This window comes from Penicillium citrinum (genome assembly GCF_028827155.1).
Source record: "Penicillium citrinum strain IBT 23319 chromosome Unknown utg000009l:1.0-4274883.0:1.0-4276374.0, whole genome shotgun sequence".
Lineage (NCBI taxonomy): Eukaryota > Fungi > Ascomycota > Eurotiomycetes > Eurotiales > Aspergillaceae > Penicillium > Penicillium citrinum.
The window spans coordinates 432,865-458,335 of record NW_026622694.1 but is presented as its reverse complement, the minus strand read 5'-3'; the positions used below and the strand labels follow the sequence as shown (position 1 = coordinate 458,335).

General features: G+C 47.5%; 7 protein-coding genes across 7 annotated transcripts; 2 read left to right on the top strand and 5 right to left on the bottom strand.

Moving 5' to 3' along the window:
* Window positions 1-35: 35 nt before the first annotated feature.
* On the bottom strand, window positions 36-2,549 carry N7469_009654 (uncharacterized protein; the record flags this gene model as incomplete). Its single annotated transcript, XM_056648559.1, has 1 exon — window positions 36-2,549. One exon carries the CDS (start codon window positions 2,547-2,549, stop codon window positions 36-38), a length of 2,514 nt encoding a protein of 837 aa, XP_056495690.1.
* Window positions 2,550-8,039: 5,490 nt separating this feature from the next.
* On the bottom strand, window positions 8,040-8,662 carry N7469_009653 (uncharacterized protein; the record flags this gene model as incomplete). The annotated part of the gene is made up of 2 exons (XM_056648558.1): window positions 8,040-8,588; window positions 8,654-8,662. 2 exons carry the CDS (start codon window positions 8,660-8,662, stop codon window positions 8,040-8,042), a joined length of 558 nt encoding a protein of 185 aa, XP_056495689.1.
* Window positions 8,663-9,678: 1,016 nt separating this feature from the next.
* Window positions 9,679-10,602, bottom strand: N7469_009652 (uncharacterized protein; the record flags this gene model as incomplete). Its single annotated transcript, XM_056648557.1, has 1 exon — window positions 9,679-10,602. The coding sequence occupies one exon, from the start codon at window positions 10,600-10,602 to the stop codon at window positions 9,679-9,681; it is 924 nt and encodes a 307-aa protein (XP_056495688.1).
* Window positions 10,603-14,393: 3,791 nt separating this feature from the next.
* On the bottom strand, window positions 14,394-18,052 carry N7469_009651 (putative RNA polymerase II transcription elongation factor (Ctr9); the record flags this gene model as incomplete). Its single annotated transcript, XM_056648556.1, has 2 exons — window positions 14,394-17,135; window positions 17,198-18,052. The coding sequence occupies 2 exons, from the start codon at window positions 18,050-18,052 to the stop codon at window positions 14,394-14,396; spliced, it is 3,597 nt and encodes a 1,198-aa protein (XP_056495687.1).
* A 564-nt stretch (window positions 18,053-18,616) lies between these two features.
* N7469_009650 (lysophospholipid acyltransferase family protein) lies at window positions 18,617-19,928 on the bottom strand (the record flags this gene model as incomplete). The annotated part of the gene is made up of 2 exons (XM_056648555.1): window positions 18,617-19,001; window positions 19,057-19,928. The coding sequence occupies 2 exons, from the start codon at window positions 19,926-19,928 to the stop codon at window positions 18,617-18,619; spliced, it is 1,257 nt and encodes a 418-aa protein (XP_056495686.1).
* Window positions 19,929-20,495: 567 nt separating this feature from the next.
* N7469_009649 (NADH kinase POS5) lies at window positions 20,496-21,903 on the top strand (the record flags this gene model as incomplete). The annotated part of the gene is made up of 3 exons (XM_056648554.1): window positions 20,496-20,616; window positions 20,670-20,781; window positions 20,847-21,903. The coding sequence occupies 3 exons, from the start codon at window positions 20,496-20,498 to the stop codon at window positions 21,901-21,903; spliced, it is 1,290 nt and encodes a 429-aa protein (XP_056495685.1).
* Window positions 21,904-22,550: 647 nt separating this feature from the next.
* Window positions 22,551-25,301, top strand: N7469_009648 (serine/threonine protein kinase CLA4; the record flags this gene model as incomplete). The annotated part of the gene is made up of 4 exons (XM_056648553.1): window positions 22,551-22,567; window positions 22,641-24,675; window positions 24,738-24,837; window positions 24,889-25,301. 4 exons carry the CDS (start codon window positions 22,551-22,553, stop codon window positions 25,299-25,301), a joined length of 2,565 nt encoding a protein of 854 aa, XP_056495684.1.
* Window positions 25,302-25,471: the final 170 nt, after the last annotated feature.

Sequence of the window (25,471 nt, the reverse complement as noted above, 5' to 3'; positions counted from 1 at the left end):
AGGTGAGTTCTGAGGTGGAGGTGGAGTGTAGCCGCTTATGCAGCAGTAGGGAAAAGAGAGTAAGAAGGATTCCGGGACTTCTTCCGGTTGGGGTTCTTTGGAGGGAGAGGAGGGAGAGGAGGCTCGGCCTTGAAACGGGGGTCCATTTCGGAGGTAGACTTCGCTCGGTCATGGACTTGGATTTGAGGAGATGGGGCGCTTGCTGCATCTGCGCTGACTAGACTGGTGCTGCTGCCACCGCCTTGAAGCATGAAAGAAGTCTCAAGACTTTTTGTCTGACGATGGTGGGAGGAAGAAGGAGGGCGGCTGGTTGAGCCAGCAGCCAGAGCCTCAGCGGCTGTGAGCCGGTCCGTAGGCATGAGTTCACGGCTGTTGGAAAGGCTGTGAATCAGCTCGGGTACGCTGGTGGTTGAGACGGAGGAGCGGTGTTTGCGGACGATTGATGCAGCGCGTGAGAGCATCAAACTTTCTTGCGAGTTGCATTTGCTGATAGGCGAGAAGCTACTGCGAGGGGAGACAGGGTTGTTCTCGGATGCCATCATTCCTTGTGCAACGAATGGGAAATGCCGATCTGATTCGGCATCAGTGGTCAAGTACTCCTCGTATAGGGTCTCCTGGTTGATGTGCTTTCCCAACGCGGATGGGAGCATGGACGAACTGACAGGTTGAAAGTAGTCATCCGTGCTGCGCACGATAAAATCCCGCTCATAGTCTGTCGTCGATGGTGTCGCTGCCGAGTTGGCCACTGTAGATCGAGCTGTACTGGAATCCAGGTCTGGCGTTGGCAGGGCTGATGTGCTCAGTGGGCTGGGCTGCAGCTGTCGTGGCTTAGGTGCAGACAGACCCCAAGTCTCATCACTGCAAGCAATGCCAATTTGGGGTTGCTGTTCGTCCAAAGACGTACGGGACCAATCAAAATTGGAAGTCGATTCGGCAGCATGCTCGTAGCAGTAGTCGATATCTGCGTCCCATGAGTCATATAGCTCATCGTCGTAGGTGAACTGTTGAACACTGGGAACCGATGGAGGGGTCGCATCAAATTGAGTCTCTTCTTTGGGTGAGACATTGGGCAAGGTCACAGGCAGTGTTGGTGAGCCCAGGGCCTCTGAGAACTTCCTCGACAGTTCTTCTGCCACGAAAATTGACAGGCCATTGGGGGCTCCACTCGAAGCGGCGATACTAGAGGGCTCTACGGCGGTAAGGGGACTGACTTGGGAAGTTGAACGAGAATGACCATAATCGATGCTGGCTGGAGGGCTGTCCCACATGCGAGTAGCTTCCTCCTCTTCTGGTACATCTTCCAAGTCATAGTGACTGTGGCTGCTCATTGAGGAAGTACCGGTCCGCATAGTCATTGTCTCAGTTGGTTCGGGGCTGAACCGGAGCTGCGTCGCTTGAGTCGATTCAAGATACTCAGGGTATGTTTTCGGCGAGGCCAGGCCCAGAATCTCGTCAATGGCGCGGGGTGCCGGTTCCGCTTCTAAGGGGGCCTCGGGGGCCATTGGAGGCGGTGGAGTAGCAGGACTGGAGCGAGGGTATCTCGAGACAGGTCGCGAGAAGTTCTCATGCGCCCGAGATTCCCGTCGAACATGGCCCTTGGGACTGACAGAATCCGAGAAAGCGGGTGAACCTGGTGGGCTAGGCATAGGTGCCGGCTCATCTACCGTCGTTGCGGTACCGAGTGTTTGCAATGGAAGATCATCGGCAGAGAAGTTTTGGAAGTGGATATCATCAGCTCGAATTCCCTTGAGAACAGCTTCAGGTCGTTGAGAGGCCCGAATGACCGAGAATTCGGTGACGAGGTCATTTTCGCGAGTCTGGTCCAGGGATTGGAATTGCGAGGGATTGGTATGAGTGAGATGGTGAAAGTCAAAAGGATCGGAAATAATACTCTTCAGACGTTCATCTACCACACAGTTAGTATATGATGAGTCAATTGCAACTGTAGTGGAAGAAGAAAGTTGCTCGTGTTGTGCATTCCCACGAGGTTGAAAGTCACGGGGTTTGCAGGTCACGGGGGTTGCAGGCCACGAGGAGAAGTCGATCTTGGAATCTTTTGATATCAACTTACGATTGTCCTGGTGTCTAGCACGACGACCAAACATGCCATTGCTATTTCCATTTCCATGCTCAGGCTTATCTCGAGACTTTTCACGATCCATCTCGTCTTCCTCGTCGAGTGTAGCAACGATATTGATTTTACTTCCTTGACGGCGCAGAATGCGACTTCCACGAGCTAAGAATGAACGTGAAGATCGATCTGGCTTCTCGCGCAAACCCAAAGATGATGTAGTCCGTTCGTCCTGAGACGGCACTGAACTATCAACAGAGGTCATGGAGGAGCCTGGGGAACGACGAGAGGAGGTAGAGGTAGTTGTATTGCTTCGCGAACGACCACTAAAGACCGACAGACGTTTCGGGGAATGTGTATGAGCAGTCGAGCGCGAGCGAACATGAGCCATATGCTCTGGAGGGTCGTTCGAAGAACGAGTCGAAGGAGGATCGCTGTGACCGTCTTCGTCCCAAGCCGGGGAGGCCTGGGGATACATTATGAAGCGGAAACGCCCCAAATAATGAGGCAAGAAACTACAGCGATTGGGGGTGTTTCATGGTAGTCTGGGGAAGATTAGACGCGACGACGAGGGTCAGAGGATTGAGGACATATTTGAGGAGTGTTCTAACAACCAACTGCTCCAAAGTTGTAACTGGTTGGTATTGTTTGTATGCATGGCGTATTATAGCGGGGACTTGTAATTACCGGTGGACTCAGGGGCGTTGCACGACACTTCCGATGTTTAACATTCTATTTCGGTCCATTTTTGATTTTCTATCTTATTTTATTTTTAATTATGCATAGGCAGCTTCTATTTTCTTGATTCTACTTACTACTAGTATTATTTGAATACTATCTATTACCCAACTATATAATATATAGTGGTGAATATACTGGTATATCATTACTCCAGCTTCAGATGTCCCAGCAACACGGAGCCGAAACCAAGGATGCGGCCCCCTTAGTGCGATGCACTGAACGTGGTGGAGTTGGCTGTTCCAGGAAGGTATCGGCGTGAGTGTATTACCGGGTTTTATCCATTTATGATCACTATTTACTGTTTATGGGTTCTAAATCATACTGTACTATGTACTACATAGTACAGTATCGTGATGACTATCCCTATCATTATGCCCAGATCTTCCAATTTGGTTTCTACCACCGAATACTGTACCAAGTACCTACTATGTACTCCCGTAAATACTTATCACATTGTCTCTGGTTTGTCCCACATGCATCTTTGGATACTACCTTTCAGTGTGTACTGTATACTGTATACTGTATACTTCCGAGGGATGGAATGCGCATGCAAGACGCAGGTCTCATCTCGCCTCGCATCTCCCCGATTCGCCAATTAATGAGGATTTCTCTTTGGAACATGCGATTTTAAATTTCCCCGCGTCACTAGTGTAGCCTCGGGGATTCCAACGGTTTTCGTCGGTTTTGATTAAATTCCCCTCTCTCTGGGCTTGGTGCGTAGGGCTTTGCGATCGTGTGGAGCGGATCGCACTGTAAATTAATCGACTAGGCGACTGTTAGACTAGACTATTGGATCCTGGACATCTCCTCGGTACTTTCTAGGCTCATCTAACAGTATAAGCCTAGGCTTAGCACGAGATTGTACTTTCAGTGAGTACTTTCAATCGGAACAGTATATACTATATCGATACTATGTTGTAGAAAAGCACTTTCACAAGCTAGTCTTGAAACTCCCCCCCCCCTCCCTCTCAACTGCTACATGTTCATCTTCCTCGGAGTAGGCCGTGTTGTACATTTCTGCGCTTGTTCCAGTATTCTCCGGTTGAACCATCCGGAATCATCCACCGGAATCCACCGTAACGGAAGTTTGCGTGAACAGAGGCAGGGGCTATGTTTTCGATTTTTTTTTCCCTGTCGTTTTGCATATTTTTTGTATTTTTATTTTTTTATTTTTGGGGGTGATTTATTTTTTGTTCCTGCTTGGTTGTTCCACGGTCCTGGCCCGAGCGACTTTGCCGTGTGTGTCTGTTCCCGTACGGCACATCCTTGAGTTAGGGCTTGACCCCTCACTTGACGCCCCTCCCGATGGGCTTCAAGAGTATACGGCTTGGCTGGCCAGCTTCAATATATGATCAGTAAGATATTTCTTACGCAGTATATACATAGCATTCGTAGTGGAGATCAAGCCCTACGGCAGACAACAGAATACTATAGCTAGAATTATGGCGCAGGCCAGCATCGCTGCGACCACTGCTCTTACTACAGGAGAAAAGCCGCGGTGGATCCCATTAAGTTGCTGCTAGGTTTCGAAAACAAGGGAGAAGAAGCCCAATGGAAAAAGAGAAAAAGTTAAAAAGCAAATAAAAATGAGTGAAGCCCCTCTAAAAAAGCAAAGTCAAAGTATGCTGGTCGACGCCAGCGTCTCAGCATGAACTCTATCTCTTCTATCAGCACGAGGGAAGAGAACTATACATTAACCTACTAACTACATACTCGGTACAGTACGGAGCATGTACGGAGTGAACCAGAACACACGAGGGATCATCATCTCTGCCCAACTGCCCCTCCGACCCCCCCTCGAATCCCACACCCGTTTGGTATCACTCCGATATCCACCGTAATCTACAATTGTGGACTCCTGACGATCCCTCCTCCAGTCCGCAAGCGTGAACTGAAGTGGACTCTGGCCGATCGCAGTTCTGGATCGCAAAAGACCTGAACCTTTTAAGAAGGTCCGTCTTACATCTGTAGTAGATCCACTAAGAGTATCGTCATGAGGGCTCGGGCGTGTCTTGCCCACATGCCGTGGACGCAGCAATGACTGCATCGCCGTGACTCGCTGATTCTCGCGGACAGACAGCCTCATCTCCTCTTCATCTACATCATCCTGCTGAAGCTGCAGACGGAAGGATTTTGGGTCCGTAAAAAATAGGCCGTACCGCCAATCTTATGTCGGGAATAACCAACTTCCCCTACGGGGCGGTATCGAGACGAGCGAGAGAGAAAGAAAGCACAGGCAGCCAGAATCCCCGACTCTATGGGACACCGGACGGATTCCGCATCCTGATTAACTAGGGGTTAGCCATAGCTATACAGTAACAGCCATGGGGCAATCAATGTTCAGCCCCAAGGTCCCGTCTCTGGGCCATCCTTATCGCGGTTCCTGACAATCAGGGGCAACATCCAACCCCTAATGCGAACCAAAAAGGCCCATGCGATGGTAACACGTAGGAATCGGTAGAAGTGCATACTAGCCTCATGCTTGTCCATTATCCACACCAGCTAGAAACAAACCGTTCCCAATCCGAAGATGGTTGATACAGGAGCCCCGTTCGCAAAATCGACGCGTATACTTCTGTACGGAGTAGTCTCCATGGTCCATCCTCCATCCTCAAACAAGACAGTTGACAACCACGGGACTGTCTCCATGCGTACTCCGTATCCCCAATCCTTTTACGGGATACAGTACGGAGTACGGAGCACAACAGCCAAGCCCAATTGCGCCCTCGAACCTCTCCAAGCGAACCACTTTAATCCTACGCCCATATTAGGGGTATGATCGGCCTCACGAACTGGCCCGGGCACGCCCTGAACACTGGGACGACCCTCATCGATCGTAGGTTGTAATCACAATTTATTACGAAAGATCCATATGTACGGAGCACATCGTAAGGACTCAGGAGGACGAGATGGGTTGCTCCGAGCATTGACCTACGGATATACTGGCTTGTTTTTGGTGGGTTTTCCGTGTTCTGGCGTCATTCTGTCAGCGTGACGAGTGTAACCCTAGAACCGTTGGCCCCCCCAGTGGAACTTGGAGCAAATTGACAGCCACAGCCTCTTTTGCCGCGTAGCCTACATAGTACGTTGATAACGAGGGTTTAGCGTCTCCTATTTTATTTCTACTTTTGCTGTTATTGTTGCTTTTTTGCGTTGCTTTAGTTTCCTCCTTTTAATAGCTGGATGTATGATACTCGTCACATATCCACTCTCTCGACACTATAAAAAGCAATGGAGCTGGGCAACGGGTGCTAGTGATTCAATCTAAATAGTCCGGCCGAGTTATGGATTATGGTGCCACTAGTTGAAAATCATGGGTCTTGAGCGACGATGTAAATATTAGCTGGGGATCCTTTCCCTTAAACTGCTTTCTATAGCTGTCTCAATAGTTAGTGACCGATTCTTTCAATTTGGCATGAAAGTGATATCGGTCGACACAGATATATCATCGGATCGGACAGGGATATTCTTGTATGAACCTGTAGTTGGAACTACATTGATTAGACAACCATCTTTGGACTGTAGATGTCTATAGACTGCCATTATCCACTACCGCTTGATATATACCATGTGGTAGTGCCTAAATTCTCATAGACCTTGTTCTTTACCATTCCTTGTATGCAAGTGTAAGGAATGCGTCACATCGTCCAAGCTCTTTCCGCTCGCCTGAAGAGTACGTGTCCTTGTATACCACACGGGTTATTCTCAATCATCTTGACTTCTAATTGTTTCCTAGTAGAGCCTCACTATGGCTCCCAGGCGCCAAAGAATGACGCCTATATTCAATGCCTCACAAGTATGCTTCCTTTGCGGTACAATAGTTCCCTGCTATGACGAGATGACGGGAAAAGAGAAGCCGCAGGTTGTTCTCGAGGAGGGTGATCTGAAATTTTATCGTGAAAAAGCTCCGCTGGTTGATCATCTTTTTGTACCATCAACCGTAGTGGAAGGAGCATGTTTTTCTAAATTTCCCAAGTTATCATCTTGCTTTTATCGAGCAGGCAAGTTCTTCTTTCGTGTTCAAGATATAGATATGATACTGACATCAATGTCCCTAGTGATCCAATCTTGCACTACAGCCGAGTACTACCTTACAGGGATTGCTTTGAACGGATGCTGCGGAAAAAACATGCTTTCTTATATCTCACGAGACAAGAATTCTGCGCAGATTTGCAGTAAAAGAAAACGCGTGTCAAACTTCGACAATATACGATTCCGGCAATACTTTCCAGCATGTATCAAGTATGAACAGCCAAGCCACTATCAAGGCAAGGATATCGGACCTCTCTTCCATGTTCATTGCTGGGAGATACTTGGTTATTTGATTGGAAAAGAGACGATCGAGAAACAACCCGGACGAATAGTTCGCGCCGCGCGGAATTATTGGCATCGCGATGGAAATTTGAAATTCGAACTAACCTGGGAGGTGGAAGATATTGAACTATTTCAAACCCCCGATCAATTGGAGAAGCCCCATAAAGGTTATTTTTTTGGTTGCGACATTTATCGAAGCCCTTGGAAAGTGCCGGAGATTCAGACTGCAATAAAGTTAGCTCGAGATCGACGGACAAAGACCAAGAAGAGCTTGTATCTCAGCAAAGTATTTCCACTTGAAATTGCCTTCTCGGTAGCTGAGATTGTCTGTCCCTTGGACTTTACCACAAACGACGTTATGAACACGCGTAACATGCTCTTCGTGTTTGACATAAATCTGCCAGATTCTTTTTGGAAAAGCAGATTACAATCGTATCATTACTTGTGCTTTGAATTGGATGAATTGAAGAGGAGCGATTCTGACCTCTTGGACTGGCAATTTCTTTACTTGAGTTTCATGCATCTAGTGTCAGACAGAGATTGGTTCCTATCCACCGGTTTAGGAAATCGTGAACGAGTGCTCAAGCCGATTCGGGGGATCATAAAGGAAATTCATCAGCTTACATGAAAGAAAAATCCCCGAATTTCACAGGAGGATTGAATTGAGCTAGCGCTTGCATCATATTGAACGTTGAAGTTGTTCCAAGTTATGTTGGCTACTGCTTTGTCAATTACTGATTATCTATGATGATTGCTTTGGAAGGAGGAGAGAATGAAACAACTGAATTGAACGAAAACGAGAATTTCTGAATTGTAAGATAGAAGTGCAGTACTGGTCAAATGGAAAAAGGGAGAACAATTTCAGGGCTGTTTGGACCATCAGTTGCCGGCACAGTGATCATTCATGATATTCTCAGTGATTGTCTCTGATATAGTTCAGCATGCGCTGGATACGGTCGTGATGGCTCTGAATGTGCAGGGGAGCAATCAGCCCCGCTGGCGATCTGTTGTGGCGTACCCCCGGCGCCGTCCAGTCGCTCACAGTTTGCCGGATATCGTCGTATCTATAGACTCTCATAAATAGCCCTATTGCAACTGTCCCGTAGACAAGGGTTCGATCATCGGGGCGTCGAGCTCCATGAGTGGCGGTCAGATAGCGAATCAGTTGATTGACACCTTCTGCCCATACACTCGGTCTGGTTTCGAGACCGGCCCTTTTGCATTGCACAATCAAGAATTTAACAGCATCCTTGGAACTGCCGCGATAATGAAACGTGTGTAAGTCAGAAAATCCTTTTTCACCCGATTGTTTGGTATGCTGATCCTGTGGCCGTGTAACGTATCCATCTGTTACGGGGAACTGCCAGGAGAGTATGGCGTTCCAGACACCATACATGATGCACTCAGATCCAGCCCGAGGAATGCGCTCGATCTCATAGCGTATTGCTGGTATCTTCAAATACTGAACGTTAGATATCAGTAAAGAAATCCCAGCAAACAACCCTAAAGTGAAAATCATCAACTTACCAACTGCATCTTGGAGCTTTTTTGGATGGGAACTTTCTTCTTTGAGAGCCTTAGACTCGATTTCCATGAAGATTATAATCAATATATAGTGTAGTTTATGTATAGTGGTGAATAAATGACCGAATTCTATTCATTTCAAATTCTGCCTACCCTAACTCGCGACATTGTAGTGCATCTATCCAAACAATAAATATTTACTCAATGGACCGCGTTTAATTGAGCTATTGATCAATAGATTCGTCAGTTAAAATCAATCATGCATACTTTTCAATTGAATTGATTCGTCTGGGTACCTAGTCCTACGAGTCAACGTTGTCCTTTTGTTGTCATCGCCTTTTGGCGGCGTGGGCTGCATTCACCTATAATATATCCTCTCTTCTTTTATCAGGCTACAACTCGAATGACAATCCACAATACGCCGTATATCACCTCGCAACTATAGTATATATTGTTATCTATCGATTAAATAGAACTAGAGAGGGAAGTCTTCACCTAAAGACCTTTGCTACTTTAGTAACAGCAGGAATTGCGCTGGCAGCTAGCCTAATAAGCATGAGATATGACTAGAAATTTACCTCTAATGCAATCAGATTTCCATTCACTGTTTGAAAGATTCTGTCATCTTTATTTGAGCCATAATCGGGGCCTTGAACACTCTGGAAGATTCCAAGGTTTGATCTTGTACTTCTTGCAGACTGTATATGATATCAATATTGGTATGGACTAGCCTTTCTACTGATTCATCAGAGTGGGAAGCTTCTATGTATTTGTACAAACTGTTTGGATCAAATGAGTCATGTTGCTCTACTGAATCCTGGGCTATACTCAGATAATGAAAAATAATTCAATCCATTATGATTAGTATGACATTAAGTAGTAATTGACCTTAACGCCGGACATAGGACATATAAGATTAAGAATAGCGAATCAACAATACCTCCCAAAAATCATTCTGATGAAAACAGATTTTGAAAGCTCAAAGCCAACTATACACTCACCAAAAACTCCCTCCGAAATATTAACTTTTAAGGATTGGCAAGACCAATAATAGGTGTACTGAGATCTACATCATCGGCGACTCCAGCACCAGTGACGACGTTGTTCTGATCAATGCTGAGGCCCTCTGAGCGCTTTTGGCTAGTGCTGGCCAGCTTGCCATTGCTCAGAGCCTCAAGACCAAGACCAACGTCACGAATCAGGTTCTTTTGCTTCTTGTCGGTATCCGCAGCCTTTTGGGTGCCCTCGGTCTTCTCACCCTGAGGCTGGGCAGTCTCGGTAGCATCAGCAGTCGAGGACAGAACATTTTGACCAGCATCAGAAACTTGAGCAGCGGCAGCGGACTCAGCATCAGACTCGGCGTCTTGAGCGTCATCAGGGATATCATCACGCTTGGCATTTTCAACACCAGTAGCATCGCCATTTCCAGCAGCAACTGCAGCCGTGCCAACTTCTCCAATAATATCATCCTGCTCGCGCTTCAGGATATTGGCAAAGCCGACGAGGTCAGGATTGAGAAGGTCCTCCTCGCGTTTAGCTTTCTTGACACCAGTGACATCGCCATTTCCTGCAGCAACTGCAGCAATGCCAGCATCTTCAATAATGCCCTCCTCGGAGCGCTTAAGATCAACAAGTGGGCCAACATCAAGAAGGTCGCCATCGTTGTATCCATTGTCATTGCCGATCAGACTGTCCTCAGAGCGCTTTAGAGCACCAATACTGCCGATATCAAGCAGGTGGTCATCGTTATAGTCGTTGTATCCATTGTCATTGCCAATCAGACTATCGGTATCACGCTTAGCATTTTGATCGCCGATCGCATTGCCATCACTAGCAGCAACAGCACCGACACCGATGTCTCCAATAGCACCGGATTCAGAGTGGGTGTTGATTACCGGAGTGGCAACGGCTACCGCCGCGAAGAGCGCAGAAAATGTGTACGCGTAACGCATTGTGAAGACTTGGATTCACAAAAGCCCGCACTGGTATACATTAGCCTGGATCTTTGTGGCAGGTACTTCTTTAACTTACCGTAGAAGTGGAAGAGGGTATGGAAAGAGGGCGAGAAAGAAGAAAGAACAGAAGATTCAGAATCAGGTCATGTATGCCACTAAGTACCAGACGAACAGAACCGTTCCATTGATTGGTAGATGGAGAAGGCCATTTCTTTCCGCCCTATCTCATTCCATTTGATTTGAATCCTACCACACTCCAGACATTGACGTGCTTTGGGATCCCCATTGGTTGAACAACAAGGTGATGTATCTCCGCAGACCTAAGCTCTAAGCTTAACTCAGTCTCAGAGAACCTGAATTTACTGCGTATGGAAAATATTGGAGGGCGCTTCGCTCCACATTAATGACATGATAGAGGTTGAGCCGCAGCTGATATCCAATTAATGAGCCTCACTGTAGAGCTATAGCTAGTTAATGTGGAGAGCTACCCTGGCCCGGGACCATGGGGAGTGCAAGGTGTCATAAGAATAGTGGGATTGTTGAGAACCAATGACTATGGAGATAGGCCAAAGCTGTACCCTGACGTGGTCCAATGATATCATGATACCTTTTTTTTCTCCTGCTGCTGGTGGTTTTTCGCCGATGAGACGTTGCCGAATCTGTCCCGATCGACAAGGAACCGGGTTCAAGTTTAGGATGTTCTTGGGCGCGTTGATGAGAATCATACAGATTTATATAAAAGAGACCGAGTTACTTGTAAATAAAGTAAGCACGAAATACAGTTCCAGGATTATCAGAGGTCAAAATAGAACATTAACTCTATCTGATATCCAATTTCCAGCGCGCCGAGTCTGCCAAGCTTAACGTCCGACAACCTTAAATTGTATAAACTTTCCAAGCAGATCGACATCATCCGTGAACGCCAAAGCAGTGATCACACTTTGCAGAATTTTCCAAAAGACCCACTAGGTAGAGAGAAGATATATTATTGAGTTGGACTGGAGATGGGGTGGTATTCTCTTTCTTGAGCGTTCCTTGGGCGGGCGAAGCTGGTTTGATGCAGATCCTTTGCCGATTTCGGATAGAATAAATGGTAACGAGGCTTCTTTTCTCCCTTTGCTAGACCTTTATTATTGGCCTTTGATGAGTGATCTAGGTATTATGCCATAGTATGTCATCGGGGCTTCTTATGGGGTGTTTTTTTGGTTGCTTCCCATAGAGATATAGATTGGCGTCGATCTTTGGATGATTTCCGTGTGCGGCGACTTGATTGTCCCAGCGTGGGATTGTATGGGAGAATACGATTTCCCTTCTCCGTTGATCAGGGGCTTGTGAATTGTTGGCTAATTCAAAAATTTCGAAAGATTTTCTGCAAGGTTCTTGTGCCTTTGCCTGACTTTCCTTGCGTAGTGCTATGGTTATGGTTGTAGTTATGGTTAGTCGCGGGAAACATCTGCATCACATTCTTTGATGGAACATGCATCGGAAGAAGTAAGTGCCAAAAATTTATGTGTCAAGCTATGGTTTACGGTCTGTAAATATCAGGGTAAACTTCATTCTTTGTATTTCCCTATTTTCCATGCAGCAAAAAGGAGGAGAAAGTATAGTAACGAAAGACATGTCAAGCATATAGGTCGTCAGAATGAAACAATTATCGAATCTGCAATAAGTCTGTCGCCCAAATTGCTAACTATTTCCAACTCGCATACTCACAAATTGATACAAGACCCGCGCTTTCACTATGCTTTTTACAATTTCCTGCGTCCAAACTAGAACTATATACCATCTACTATTGGCAGCCTATCTGAGCTAACCATACGACTTTATTTGAGCCGCAAGTAGTATCTTGACATATCTAACTCTGATCTTGGCTCCTTATTTTGATTTTTTTCGAGAGTCTATCACCCTGATGAGCTTCTTTCCATTTTCTTTGAGTACACACCATACTATAATTAATAGAAATATATCTTCATACATGTGATGTTGCACGTATGACTACCAAGACTAGTACAGCATCCTAGTTAATAAAAGTGTACCGCCACATTTCAGATCGCCCTGAGACAATGAACGCCCTAAAACAATGCACGATCCGACCCGAGCTTACCTTGCATCGTACATCAAGCCCTGCATGCACGAGCGGAGAATATGCAGTGAATGATTGCAGTAGGTGTACTGTATCGTTGTATTGTACGAAAGTACACATGCACGGAGTAACTCTATTATAGCTCTAGACCAACTACTGAATATAAGACATCGCTTTAAAGTCGAGTATAATACCATCTTATCGTATCCAGTCAGCTTTAATTTAAATCTTACTCCGATCAAGGGGTCGGGGTGTAGACAGGGGGGGGGTTAGCCTATAAGAGAAAAGGGCCGGGGAGGGGATCGGAGAATTAATTCTTCTTTGGATTGAGGCGAAGTGCAGGGAAATTAATTAATAAGGTGCATGGTGTATGTTCTAGATTGATTCTCTTTGGATTAAATTGGATACTTGATGGGCTAGTGCTGACTAGGGTAGAGTAGTGTCGGAGCAAAATATTATCTAGCCCGCATGGGGGGATAGATAATTACAAAGTACGAAAATCTCGCTACTTATTGTGCTCGGTCATATTAGCCCTAATCTGGCCCGGAATCTCGATCGTGATCTTGATTCATAGTATTAATATCTCTTGTCGCGTGTTATTTTACAAGATATGCAAGTATCGTGTGATGGGCATAGTACAGTATCGAATTTTTTCTTAAACGATCCAACCTAGTTGATAGGTCGAATAGAACTCGATACACGAGCTTGAAAGGATTTTCAGACATAAATTGTTGCTCATATATTAAAACCCGTTTCATTTCGTAAATCTTAAGATGCATAGTATTCGGTATTGCTGTACTAACTTGTAGCATTGCATGGATAGGTACAAAACAAAATGCCATGTCATCATTGAAAGCTCATGTTGGTCTGAGCATTGGATGTTGGATCGACAGTCAAGCCAAGAGGGTATGTTAAGACTTGTTGCATGAATGGATCAAAGGCCATTAAAAGAATGACAATCTCAGCTCCTAGTGAGACAAATGATATAGCGCGATAATGAGTGATTATCCAATAGAGAACCCAGCGGTCCTCTACTCGCAGCGTCGAATTTCTGAATACCCATCAATTGTGTATGGCTCTTGCTTTTGCTAGTAAAATGAACATGAAACCATAGCCAATTTTAATTAACTTATTGCTTCAGCTGTTACGTGTAGTAAAGCTAATCTGCATCCTATGGATAGCACTTGGATGATTGTTTTGAGACTTAAATCGTGGACCATTCCGGGTCATACTTTGCCAATTCCAGCGAACTACACATCTACATTTGACCTCATCATTCTCAAATGCTTGCTAATTTGTCTTGTATTGATACTAGAAGCTTAATAGTGCAGACAAATAAGAACCCTTGTGGAAAGAATAGAGTCCCAGGTCAACTTGTATTTAAGTAACTATACACTTTGGAAGGCCATGGAAGTATATTTCTAATACTAGTGTAGTACACTGAAGGAGGACTAGGATTTCTGCCAGCATATTCAAGGACATGGAAACTCTCAAGTTGAACAGAATCTTTTTACATCAAAATAAACAAGCCAACTCGATGACAATAAAAGGCTAATTACACAGTTGAAATAGGTGAAATGGATAAAAAGAAAAGAATCTCAACCAATCTGCTAAGCAGAGTTTCTAAGCCTGTTCCCAGACGCCGAACTATAAAGAAAAAAGATGATATGCCAGACAAATTTCCACATCATCATGTGGAAACTAATCAATCCTGCATTTCTGTATCCTCCTTCTCATCCCCGAAGAGGTCATCGTCATCGTTTTTAGCCGGGGCTTCGGCCTGAGCCTCTGCTTCTCCCTCTTCATCCTCGTCATCATCATCATCTGCGATATGACGCGCTTTACCCCGTCGACGAGGAGCAACTTCCTGTATTTGATCCTCATCCTGGTCTTCGTCGAAAAGATCGTCTTTATCCTCAGTAGTCGGAGCAGTCTCACCCTCACCCTCGCCTTCATCCTCATCATCCGTATCAACAACACGTTCATCAGACTTGTACTTGCTAGAAGCCTTTGCAGAAGAAACCTTTCCACCAGAACGACGTTCCAAACGACGACGTTTCTTAGGTGCGGTTTCACCCTCACTCTCTCCCTCACCACCACTCCGTTCACCTTCACCAACACCCTCCTCATCATCGGCAATGAAGTCATCAGCATCCTTCTTCTTACGTTTGGATGTAGGCTTCTTCTTGCGCTTGACTCGTTCGCCTTGAGAATCATCCGTCATTTCAGCTTCTTCACGTGCACGATCAGCTTCAGCGCGTTGAGCTGCACTGCGTTGAGTCTCTTCAACCATTTGCGCGCGCTCTTCGGCGATTTTCCTCTTACGCTCGATCTCGACTTCTTGCGCTTTGCGTAGTTCTTCTTCGCGCTTTTGAATAGCGGCTTCACGGGCTTCGCGGGCTTGTTGGAGTTTTGCGGCGTTCTTTTCTTCGTATTCTTTTTGGCTTTGCATGGCGCGGTCTAATTGTTTGCTGATTGTTCGACCCATGTTCGCACGTTGTTCGAGAGCTTGGCTGGGGTATGGAGGGTTCTTCTCCTTTGAGATCTTCTCGAAAGTCTCGATAGCTTCTTTGAGACCTTCGGCAGCTTCTTGCACATCTTGAAGAGTCTTCTGTGTGGCTTGGAGACCGTATGCCAAGGAGGCGATTTGGTTTTGCACAAAGGCAACGTTGAACTGGAGGTGGAGCTGATCTGGCGAGACATCTCTTGCTCGAAGTGCGTAGTCAAGGGCAGTTTTCATGGCGACCAGATTCATCTCTTGTTTGCCCTTCAACAACCAGACTCGACCTAGACAGGCCAGGATTTGCACATCACGCGCGCGGTCCTTAGCCAGCGCTGCTTCATAGTGCTCGATTGATCGGGAATATTGGCGAAGCTCGGCATAGACATGTCCCAAGTTGAGGTAGACGCTAGGATCCTTGAGTGTGTCTCGAATCTTTGAGAAAATCTGCACAGCAGAGCTGTGGTTTTTCTTGTCGTCGACAAGTGCGATAGCAATACCCTGAGCAGCATAAGCATTTTTGGGATCTAGCTGTAAGGCCTTGTCGAAGAATTCCACTGCACGCTGGTAGACCTTGCGACGCTTCTCCTTATCTTGTTCGTTGTCACGGCGCATATCACGAGCCGAGAGAAGGTGAACGTTGCCCATTCCCGTCAGAGCATAGCGGTCATGCTTGTCGTAATATTGCAGTGTATGCTTGTAGTGTCGCTGTTCAGAATCCTCGGCAAGGTTGGAAACTCGCTTTTTAGACTTGCTGAGATACCAACCGAACAGTGATCGAACCTCGAGATTTGACGAATCGACTTCATAAAGCTTGGCCATCTTCTTGGGGCCTTCGTCGGTTGGACTTTGGCGCAGAGCAATATAAGTCAGGCGGGCACTGGCTTCAGTATAATCGCTGTGTCTCTCGAGAAGTCCCTCATAAACCTTCTTGGCTTCATCCCACATGTCTGCCGCTTCGTACGTGCGACCAAGATTGTAGCTAATAGTCGTGACAAGCGCGTCCCCATCAGTTCCATCCTCTCTCTCTTGGGAATGCACGCAGGCATTGAGCGCGGATTGGAACATGCCACGCGCCAAAGCAATTTTCTCATTCTGATAGAGGAAGCATCCCATATTGTTGAGAAGCTGAGGGGGGAGACTCTCACGGAGAGCGGTCTTCAAATCCTCTGGGTCGTCAATGTCGGGACGAGCACTTTCCGGGATTCCAGCAATTTGGAGCTCCTCGAGTTGGGTCAAGCACTGCATGCTCTTTTCCGGGGAAGTATTCTCGTAGAGACGGGCAAGATAGACCAATACAGACTCGTCGGGGTTCAGCTTTTGTTTCTCATCCTTCCACATTGAGCGCACAGACTCAAGCAGATGGATAGCTCGTTTCGTTTCATTCGACTTGTCCTCTTTGATACCAGCCTTTTGTGTAGCGAAGACATCTTCAGCATGCAATGCAGCAAGCAAAATCATTGCCTCTGGATTCTTCGCCTGTTGGACAATCTTTTCTAAGCGAAACTTCGCACCATCAAAGTCCTTGTTGGAGACTGCCATTTGCACGGCTCCAAACTTGGCCGGGAGGAATCCCTTTTCACCACCGCCACGAGCCTGGTCGGATCGATTGTAGAATTCGATGGCACGAGCACCGTCGCCTTCATAGTGAGCCTTTCTACCAAGTAGATACCAGCCATCACTAGCAATGGGCATCACATCTGTATTCTCGATCGCTTTTCGGGAGAGTGTCTCAACGGTCGGGTATTGCTTGCGGAGGAGGAAATAGCTGCCGAACAGAGCGCAGGTCATTGGGTATTCCTTGTCCAACTTGAACGCTTTTTGTGTGTATTGGGTCATGGCCATTTTGTACAAGGAGCCGAACATCGGGTCTGTAGTCGATCGTCGGGAGCTGTCATAGAGATAATATACGGCGAGGAGGATGTTTGCCACCTTGGATTCGGGGTTCTATATATCAAGCAGGTCAGTATGCGTAATTCTAGTAGATGAGCTAAAAATGCTCTGCTTACCAAAGCTAGTGATCTCTCCCATGCTACCTTCGCCTGGTCCTTGAAGCCAAGTTGCCAGAGACAGCACCCCAAACCGATACGAGGATCGGGATCAGTCAAGTTAGGTACTTTCATAAGTACCTTTTGATAGGCCTCTAGGGCCTCCGCATATCTTCCAAGCATATAGAGTGCGCGAGCACGTCCCAAGATGGCCATGATGTTTCGACCACCAAAGGCCTTGGAGGATTCGTCGAAACATTTCAATGCTTGCCGCAAGGTTTCCACTCTCTCTGACGTGTCAATGGCACCTGGTCGAACCGCTCGCGGCGGGTACAAGGAAGCACGGAGAAGACACAAGACACCACGGGCAAGAAAAAGAGGCGGGTATGCCGGGTTGAGACGCGAAGCCTCGTTCAAAGTTGAGGTTGCCAGCTGCAGGTAGTGATCCTTTGTTTTAGCTTCTGAGTAAAGCTCGCCTTCCGGTGCAACACGAGGAGCTTGACGACTCTTCAACATCAATAACCAGCAGACCCAACCCAGCAAACCAAGCTTCTCTTTGGTGGCTCCATGGGCAACGGAGGCCAGACCCTTGTTGAGGATATCGATAGCATGGTCAATCTGTTTGCGCTTGGCATAGGCCAATGCAATGATAACCCAAAAGTTCTTAGCAGCCCGTTCATTTTCTAAGAGGGTACAGAGCTCGGTTGGGTCTTCCGGGAGATCGAGAAGGCTGACTTCGACTTCGCTGTCAAAACTGGAGGCAGGGATATCGATGGCATCTGGAATATCAGAGAAGCGTAGATTAGGTAGAGAGTTTGCCGGAGGTAGAGAATCGCCGTTTAAGCCATTGGCTTGGCCATTCTCGAGTGATGCCATTGCTGCGCCTGCGCTTGCGGCTGCGATGGCGCGAGAGGAGTCAAGGTGAAGTGAGGTCGAATGCGACTTGATAAGGAATCGTTATAACGGGTTCAACTCATGATAAAGTACGAGTGTCTATCAGAATCCAGTAAGCTAGCACCTTGCGCTAGAACCGTTGGTGGAAACCCCTTCGACTGCAGACGCGCGCAAGTTGAGGAAGAACGGCAAGTCGTGTTCGCTTGAGAATTGGAGTGTGGCGGTGTAGTCGGCGGTCAGCCACAGCGCCACATCAAGTATATATTGTAAACATGATATCGACATTGATATCATTCATTAATATATGATTTATCCGATATAGAATATGATTGATATGCTTGACGAACATGAGAATAACATCATTCAAAGGCTACGCTGGGATTAGGTGGAACGTTACATGTGATATCAACATTCTGAGTATACTGAGCTCGAAATCTTTATACAAATACTAACTGCATGTATACTCATCTAATGATAGAAGTTCTAGGTCTTGTCATCATATCTCATCCCAAGTGAATCACACTTCATAGTGCTAGCAAGCAATGCCTATTTCCGTCCAAAAGCAACCCAACTTAAGAACGCCGTCGTCAAGAGAATAATAAAGATCAATCCGAGTTCAACCCAATGGTGCAATCGAACATGAGACTCAACAAATCCAGCTTCCAAAGCCACTTTCTGCTCCTTGCTGGGATTCTTAGCTTTAATAGTGCCGGCCAGCTCAGAGGGAAATCGACCAGTTTCGAAATAGTGGCTCATTAACTCGTCTTTCTCAGCCCATCGGGCTCGTAGCCAGGCGTCGAATTCTTGTTGGTCATCAAGGGGGATGTCGGCCACGGCGAACCTCCTCCAATGTACGTTGACGGAAGTTGGTGGTCTTCCTTGAAGATATGTAGAGCGGAGGGTAAAATATTTATCAGGATAGCTACCATTCCTAGACAAAAGAGTTAGTTATATGAAGGCTTTCCATGTGCAAGATAGAAACGTACGGAGGTCCTTCGTAAGCAATAGTGCTGTCATACACCCAATCTACCGTTCCGCGCAGCTGTTGCAGACAAAAGAACAGCCCCGTCGAACGAGGAAGGATCTGATGCTTAAATGAAGCATATCCCTGCTTCGCTCCGAACTCGTCACTTTTCCGCTTGGTATTGTTCGACAGATTGGTCCCTTCAGGGAAAATGAGCAACCACATAGGGTCATACTTCGGCTGACCTGAATGGGAGCCCGAATGCTGCGTCTTTAGTTTCCGCAGTCGATACTCTAATCTTGGTTTATCGGAGACCCATTTCCGAGCCATGAAGATAAATCCGTAGAACATCATACCCTGACCCACAATGGGAATCCATTTGAGTGATTCCTTCAGAATGATATAGATACGTCCATGCATTGAATTTGTATAGGCGAACCACCAAAGATAGATCCAATCGGTGTAGACCTGGTGATTGGCGATGAGGACCAATCGTTCGGGGAATTCTGTGCGTAACAGACCATCATCCGATAGATGGAATTGACCGCGAACACTTGCATCTCCACTAACGCGGAAAAGCGTTGGAGCAGCCCATTGTGTCAGAGCGGTGATTGCCAGTCCAAAGCATTGTTTTGTGTATGCAATATAGAGATAGTACCAATCCTTGTTGATGATGTATAGCGGGGAACCGATAAGCTGGGTTGTGAAGATAGCGCAGATGCAGCACTCAAACCAGGCGGCCAAAAGCACTGAGCGGACGATCTGCATTGAAATGCCATGTTTCAAGCGAGGATCGGTCGGTGGTTTACTTGAGTATTTTTGAAGTTCAAAGATGTCTTCTTCTGTGGGGGATGTGGCGGTGGGCTTGCGTTGGCGAACCTCGGTGGAATCCATCTTGGATTACCCCGGGGTTGATTTGGAGTACTTTTCAGCTATTTGAAGCTGTGGCGTAGTTGGCTCAAAGCACTGAGATCAAGTGTGGGCAAAGATCAGAGAGTTGTAACTGGTTTATTGCTGGAATATAATGTGCGGTTCAGCTGCGGGAGACGGCGGATGGAGATCGACGGTGCGCCTCGGCTGGAGAGGAGCTCTTTCTAGGAGAGGAGCTTCACAGCTTCAGTCTCTCTTGCCCCTTATTGGGTATTTCGTGTAGAATAGAACAATAGGTAGAGGAAGAAGGAAACATATAAGCAGAAATAGACGAAGGAAGAGGGGGAAAGAGAAGGGGGAAAGTTAAAAGAGAAGTAAAAGAGTCGCGTGGACGCAACAACGTCAGAGTCGATCGGTGGGGCTTTTCCCTCCAGCTTCACCTTCTTTCCATTCTTTCCCTCATTCACATACACTCTCTTCTACACTTTTCCATACCCTTTCAATAGTTCAGAGCTTCAGTTACTCTTTGGCTGCAGCGGATGGATGTTATAGCTGAAATCAACACATGACCCCCGGTCATTTCCTCTCGCCATGCTGTCCCTCCGTCGCATCCCCAGCTTATTCCTAAGGCGAGGCTTTTCCTCCTCTGCAGTCCATCACGAGATCCGCGACATTTCTGCCTTATCACAGCGCGTACTTCCTAAATATCAAGGTTTGTTTATACACTGTGGGTAAATGGGTGTGCTGTCTAGCTGACTCGGCTAGAATCTCAGGGTGAACTGCTTTCTCTTCAATGGCCAGCACCGCCTCGAAATATTCTTTTGGTGCGCAAGGACTGCGCTCCAGCAGTAACTGACTCGCTGGTCGAGTTTGCAAAGTAAGCAGAGCCGGGCTGAGTCCCTTGCTACAAGTATTCAAAAAGCTAAATCACTGCCCTTTCAGTCATATCACATCCACATATCCCTCCATCTCTGTCGTCCTAGAATCGAGAACAGCCACTGAAGTCCATTCGACCCTCTCATATCCCGTATATTCTGCCTCACTCGATGAGAAACCGACTGCATATCATGATAAGGTAGACCTCACGGTCACGCTCGGCGGAGATGGTACTATCCTACATGCAGCGTCGCTCTTTGCAACGTGCTCTAATGTACCACCGGTGTTGTCATTTAGCATGGGTACCCTGGGCTTTCTCAGTGAATGGAAATTCTCCGAATTCAAACGAGCTTTTCGAGAGGTGTACATGTCAGGAGCTGGCGCTGGAGACCGTACCCCTCTCCTTGAAGACACTCAGTCCACAGCTACAGCTATAGAAGGCAAATCTGAAGCCGAAATGGGACCAACCGGCTGGTCGTCCGTTCGAGGCAAATCTATGGGGTGTACACGTGGTGCGCCAATCTTGATGCGCAATCGACTCAAAGTTGGACTTTTCACCGGTGATGGTGAAGAGACTACCCCTATTCGAGGTAAATCCGACCAAGGACAAGGGGTCTACGTGATGAATGAGCTCCTCATTCACCGTGGTAAAGAACCCCATTTGGCCGTTGTGGATATCTTTGTCGGTGGACGATTCTTGACTGAAGCCGTGGTGGATGGAATAATTATTTCAACACCTACAGGCAGTACAGCATACAGTTTAAGCAGCGGGGGCAGTATTGTACATCCATTGGTACCATCGATTCTCCTAACTCCGATCTGTGCGCGGAGTCTGAGCTTTCGGCCCCTGGTTTTACCGCTTAGTACACCCATCACGCTCCGTTTGTCCGAAAAGAACCGCGGACGTGAATTGGAGGTCAGTCTTGACGGGGTTAATCTCGGACAAGGGATGGCAGTCGGTATGGAGGTACGCGTGTGGAATGAGGAGATGCGGCATGGCAAGAATGAATGGCAAGGCGGCGTGCCAAGTGTAATGCGGAGAAGTATGGGGGGAGAAGCGCACGAGGGATGGGTTGGAGGGTTAAATGGATTACTGAAGTTTAACTATCCTTTTGGAGAGTGATCTTTTTGCAGAGTTAATGATGATGATTGCCCATTGTCATTACCCCTGGGACGATATTGCTTATTCAACGGGATATCTGTGCTATACTCTAGGCAGCTTCAAAGCTATCCTGCTACTGCGATGTATAATACTCAACATGTACATATAACGAACCATCTACCAAATAAATGTAACAACATAATAATAAATACCCAATCAAGTTTAATTGTACAGTATCAATTGTATCCACTTGTTTTTGGTAGATTGCGGATTTGTTCCTGGCGCGATCCTTGGTGAGTGTCTCCTTGGCAGGTGATCAACCCCTGATTGCTTCCCTCATTTCTCCCCTCCACTCAATCTTCAACCTTCACTTCTTCTTTCTCTCCCATCTCTCCTCTCTTCCCCATTACCTTGTCGCGTTGTTTTTCTTTGAGCTATCCTCGCAGTGCGAGGTCCGCTCTACGATACCCCTAGGTATGTTAATGAATGTCCATTTCTTTTTGATCCCAATCAAGCCCCCCCCTCTCTTCGCCCCTCCACCCACCCCCCTCCCCTTCGCATTGTCCCCTGATCCGAAAATTGACCCTGTTTAGTCTTGCCTCGAGGGGCCTCAGGAGGTTCTCGGCGCTCCCTTTCGCTTCTTGTCTTTGCGACTCTTTCATCGCAAAATGGCCTCCTATGGAAAGTGAGTCTAAATGAAAATCCTCCGATTATAATGCCAACCCCCCTACTTGATGTTTATACTCATTTCATTGCAGTCCCATGTACTCGGCGGATCAGTTCATGAACCCGGGGCCGGCTCCCCGCCCCCCAACTGATCGTCCAAAGTTGACTCTCCCCACCAACAATAACAACAACAATGTGGCCACCTCGTTCGGCCAAATGTCTTTGAACTCGCCTAGTACGCCCAGTGCCGCCAATCTCTCGCTCTTCCCTAATACCAGCACTCCATCTCTGACACGGAGCCAGACCGGTGGCCAGGGTGGGGTCGCAATCGTGAAAGAAGGATTCGTGCGATGCAAGGAAGATAAGTTTTTGGCTACTTGGAATCAGCGCTACTTGATTCTGCGCGAATCTCGGATAGAATTTATGAAAAATGAATCTGGCAAGATTGTCCTCAGCTTCCCGCTGACCACCGTGACCGCTGTTTCTCGTTCGGAGGATACGAAGATGGCCTTTGAAATCACTCGTTTGGCCAACCCTAAGGATGCGAACTCAAAGACTGCTATGATCACCCGGGATGTGGCTACCAAGACGATCACCTGTGAAGTGAGATCCGACGACGAGATTTACGAGTGGATTGACAAGATTTACGAGCGCTGCCCTGGAATGGGTGGTGTGAGTAACCCAACTAATTTCAGTCATCGCGTTCATGTCGGCTTCGATCCGCAAACTGGCGCCTTCGTAGGCTTACCTCCGGAGTGGGAGAAGCTTCTGACGGCCTCCGCTATCACTAAGGAGGATTACAAGAAGAATCCCCAGGCGGTTATCGAAGTTCTGGAATTTTACTCTGATATCAAGATGCGCGAGCAGAATCCGCAATATTATGGCGGTATGAATGGCCCATCTGGCTCACAGCCCAAACCCCTCGGCAGCAACAACGTGGGCAGTTCTATTGCTCCTCCTCGACCTCCGCCACCTGGGCCCATGCAACGCCTCGACAGCGGGCAATCCAAGAACTCCATGGAAGGCTCTATGCGCTCAAACACTTCGTCGCCCGGACAATCACAAGGTGGTCAACCGGACCGTGCTATGGAGCAACAGCAACAATTGGAGCGCATGAAGGAGATGGCTGATCAGGAGCGTCGTCGTGTGGAAGAAGAACAGCGTCGCAAGGAAGATGAAGCATACAATGCTTCTATCCCTCAGTCACGAACCCCGATGGCTAAGCAAGAACTTGGAGGCTATGGTGGAGAGGCTTCGCCTATGAACAGCCGTTATCAACCCAGTCGTCCTGCGCCTCAAGCCCCTGGCTCTGGTGCTCGTGCCCCAGGACAAGATCCTCGCCAACTCACCGCACAACGCCCTGCTCCTGCCCCTCCATCGCAAAGCCCCTATGGCCAAGGTCCGCCCCGTACACCAGGTGGCTCTCGTGCCGAGGACCAAGGCTCTCCTAATCGCTATCCTGCCAATGATCTTCGGTCTCAGGCCGCAAACCGTCCCCAGAATGGCGCTCCCAAGGGACAGCAGGCCCAAGGCCCGCCTCCGACTCGTCTTCCTGCTCCGGTCCAAGCTGTGAAGCCGCTCAACATTGCGAACAAGCAGACTGCTAATAAGCAAGCCGTTCCGGATGGAGTCCGCCAGGCAGAGGCTGCACTCACTAAGAAGCCCGAGCCGCGGCAGAAGGAGGTGCGCATGTCAGCAATGACTGAGAACGAAGTGATGGATCGATTACGCTCTGTTGTTTCTAAGGATAATCCCAACGACTCTTACAGCAAGCAGCGTAAGATCGGTCAAGGTGCTTCTGGATCGGTTTATGTGGCGCGGGTGAAGGAGCATGCCCCATCGCCTGTGGCTCGTGAGCTGTACCGACAGTATGGCCCACGCTGCCAGGTGGCCATCAAGCAGATGGATCTGCGTAGCCAGCCCCGTAAGGAGCTGATCGTGAATGAAATTATTGTCATGAAGGATAGCCAACATGCGAACATTGTCAACTTCCTTGACTCGTTCCTGCAAGAACAGAGCAATGAGCTTTGGGTGGTGATGGAATTCATGGAGGGTGGGGCATTGACAGATGTCATTGACAACAACCAAGTAATTGCGGAGAACCAAATCGCTACTATTTGTGCCGAGGTGAGTGTTGATCAGACGGAATCTCTTATGCCATAGACCCATAGCTAACCAACTATATCTAGACTTGCAAGGGGCTGGCCCACCTGCACAGCCAAAACATCATCCACCGTGATATCAAGAGTGACAACGTGCTGCTCGATCGGGTTGGCCATGTTAAGATTAGTATGTATTATCAATTCTTAACCTCATAATAACCCTACTAACCAATTGCAGCCGATTTCGGTTTCTGTGCCAAGCTCACTGAGTCCAAGAGCAAGCGTGCTACAATGGTCGGAACTCCCTACTGGATGGCACCTGAGGTGGTCAAGCAAAAGGAGTATGGTCCCAAGGTGGACTGCTGGTCGCTGGGTATCATGGCTATTGAGATGATTGAATCCGAGCCTCCATACCTGAACGAAGAGCCTCTGAAAGCTCTCTACCTAATCGCGACAAACGGAACTCCCCGCCTCAAGAAACCCGAGAAGCTTAGCAAGGAGTTGAAGGCTTTCCTTAGCGTCTGTCTCTGTGTCGACGTCCGCAGCCGTGCCACCGCTGACGAACTCTTGGCCCACGAATTCTTGCAAACTGGCTGCAGTTTAGCTAGTCTGGCTGAACTTCTCCGATGGAAGAAGGCCAACGGCCAGTAATTACCATGCGACTGATCCAACTGAGTCAGCCTAGTTCTTGACGACGCGAACTTCCAATTTTTTTCTCCAACGACTACCAACTTCCATTTTCCATCCGTCGAACATAGCCTTGCCCCCCTACTAATCCGTTCAATTGGAGCTGAACGTCTGGTACACGCATCTACACATTA